The 2,916-nt window shown below is 49.0% G+C and overlaps 1 protein-coding gene across 1 annotated transcript in view; it reads left to right on the forward strand.

The window, feature by feature from the left end:
• Window positions 1-1,013: 1,013 nt before the first annotated feature.
• The window catches only part of LOC104270256 (golgin subfamily A member 4-like), a gene marked incomplete at its 3' end in the record, with an annotated part of 29,440 nt that continues 27,537 nt past the window's right edge, over window positions 1,014-2,916 (forward strand). The window contains exons 1-2 of the mRNA XM_009864563.1: window positions 1,014-1,150; window positions 1,851-2,016. Of these exons, the coding sequence (XP_009862865.1) occupies window positions 1,014-1,150; window positions 1,851-2,016 (303 nt within the window). The remainder of the gene's footprint in view (window positions 1,151-1,850; window positions 2,017-2,916) is intronic.

Below are 2,916 nucleotides of genomic sequence, written 5' to 3' on the forward strand. Positions count from 1 at the left end.
CCGTCCGTGTCTGTATAAAAAACAACAGGAATAGGGAAGAGATCGTGCCTCTCTGCTCAGCACTGGTGAGGCCACAGCTTCAATTTTGGGGGCCACAGTTCAGAAAGATGTTGAGGTGCTGGAGCGGGTCCAAAAAAGGGCAACGAAGCTGGTGAGGGGGAGTCTGAAGAACAACTTTTATGAGGACTGGCTGAGAGAACTGGGGTTGTTTAGTCTGGAGAAGAGGAGGCTGAGAGGAATCCTTGAAAGGAGGTTGTAGTAAGGTGAGTGTTGGTCTCTTCTCTCAAGTTACTAGCCATACGACAAGAAGAAATGGCCTCAAGTTGTGCCAGGGGAGATTTAGATTGGATATTATGAAAAATTTATTTACTGAAAGATTGGTGAGTCTGCCAAGGGAAGTAATGGAGTCACCATCCCTGGAGGTGTTCAAAAAAACATGTAGACATGGCACTTCAGGACCTGATTTAGTCGTTATGGTCTTATCAGGTTGATGGTTGGTCTTGATGATCTTAGAAGTCTTATCCTACTCTAATGATTCTATGAATCTATAGTATCCTTCTGTGATAAGGTCACCCTCCCAGTGGATGAAGGGAAGGTACTGGATGTAGTTTTTCTGGATTTTAGTAAGGCTTTTGATAGTGTCCTTCCCAGCATCCTTCTGGACAAGTTGTCCAGCTGTGGGATGAGCAGGTATGTGGTGTGCTGGGTGAAGAACTAGCTGAGCAGCAGGACTCACAGAGTTGCAGTGAACAGGGATACATTTGGCTGGTGACCGGTCAATGGTGCTGGTCCTCAGGGCTCAATTCTAGGGCCAGTTCTGTTAAATTTTCAATGATCTGAATGCAGGAGTTGAATGCACTGTTAGGCTTGCTGATGATACTAAACTGAGAGTGACTGTTAGTCTGTTGAGGGACACAAGAGGCCTTGCAGTGGAATCTGGATAGATTGGATCACTGGGTAAATGTCAGTGGCATGAAACCAAACAGGAACAAATGCTGGAATCTGCACCTGCCATGGAATCCAGCAGACACGGAAAGGGACCTGGGGGTGCTGGTGAGCAGGAGACTCCACAGGAGTCAGCAATGTGTCCTGGAAGCCAAGAGGGCAAACACCATCCTGGGCTGGTGGCACAGCCAGCCAGTCAAAAGAGGTGATTGATCTGCTGTATTTAATGCTGGTGTGGCCTCCCCTTGAGTATTTTGCACAGTTCTGGGCCTCGCCATTTAAAAAGTGTGTTAAGGTCCTTGAACACGTCCTGAGGAGGGCATCAAAGCTGGGGATGGGGCTGGCAGGCTTGTTTGAGGAGTGGCTGAGGACTTGGAGTTTGTCTAGTTTGAAGAAAAGGAGACTGAGGGGTGACCTCACTGCTCTCTACAGCTTCCTGAGGAGAGGAAGTGGAGAGGGAGGTGCTGATCTTTGGTATCCAGTGCGGGCATGCATGGGAATGCTGCTGAGCCTTTGGGCTCTCCTTTGGGAGAGATTTGGACTTGTCATGAGGAAACTTTTCTTCATGGAGAGGATGGGCAAACCTTGGAACATGGTTTTTGGTGAGATGGTCGATGTCCCATGCCTGTCAGTGCTGAAGAGGCATTTGGACAGCACGTTTAATCCCATGCTTTAACTTTGCTCAGCCCTGAAGCGATCAGACAGTTGGACTAGATGGTCATTTTAAGTCTCTTCCAACTGAACTATTCTACTTTATTTCCTGTGCTTGTCATGAGTTGAATAACAGTAAGACTGGTTTTATGCCTGAAATACCAGGGGGTTTTCAGCTCCAAAAATGCTTTTGAGCATACAAATCACGTAAGTTGAAACAGGATTTTATTTTTATTTTTCTGAATCTGTTTCAGAGCTGATGCTCACAAACATCAACACAGTGTGGACAAGAACCAACCCCCAGGCCACCTCCTGAGGCCTCACTCTGGGAGTCTAAGAAGCATCTTCAAAGCTCCCATCTGGCCGAAGTGTGTGGATGACCTGGCTGTGACTCCATTGATTGCCAGGATTAGAACCACAGTATGTTTTGGATTGGAAGTGCCCTTTAGAGGTCATCTAGTCCAACCCTCCTGCAGTGAGCAGGGAACTAGATCAGGTTGCTCAGAGCCCTATCAAGCCTGACCTTGAATGTTTCCAGGGATGGGGCCTTCACCATCTCGCTGGGCAGTGTTTCACCACACTCATTATAAAACATTTCCTTATATGCACTCGAATTCTACCATCTTTTAGTTTAAAACCATTGCCCCTAGTTCTGTTGCAACAGGACTGTTCATCAGGCAAGGGTAATACAGTAGCTGCACTCTCCTGCTAGAATCACAGAATCACGAATTGTTGAGGCTGGGACCAGAAGGCATGACCATGGCACGAAATTCCACATCCAGCCTCTCCTTAAACACCTCCAGGGACCGTGACTCCACCACTTCCCTGAGCAGTGCATTCCAATGCCTGATCACCTTCTCCATGACGAAGCGTTTCCTGATGTCTAACCTAAACCCTCCCTCACACAGTTTCAGGCCATGCCCTCTTGTCCTGTCCCTAGTTGCTCAGGAGAAGAACCTGACTCCCACCTGACTACAACCTCCCTTTCAGGGAGTTGTAGAGAGTGATAAGGTTCCCCCCTGAGTCTCCTCCAGGCTAAACACCCCCAGCTCCCTCAGCCTCTCCTCACAGGACTTTCCCTCCAGTCCCTTCCCCAGCCTCGTTGCTCTCCTCTGGACCCGCTCCAGCACCTCAGTGTCTTTCTTGCAGTGAGGGGCCCAGACCTGTGCACAGGGTTCGAGTTGAGGCCTCTGCAGTGCTGAGTACAGGGGCAGAATTACATCCCTACTCCTGCTGGCCACACAGTTCCTGATACAAGCCAGGATGTCGTGTGCCTTCTGGGCCACCTGGGCACACTGCTGGCTCATGTTCAACCGGTTG

This window comes from Apaloderma vittatum, unplaced genomic scaffold (genome assembly GCF_000703405.1).
Source record: "Apaloderma vittatum isolate BGI_N311 unplaced genomic scaffold, ASM70340v1 scaffold16172, whole genome shotgun sequence".
Lineage (NCBI taxonomy): Eukaryota > Metazoa > Chordata > Aves > Trogoniformes > Trogonidae > Apaloderma > Apaloderma vittatum.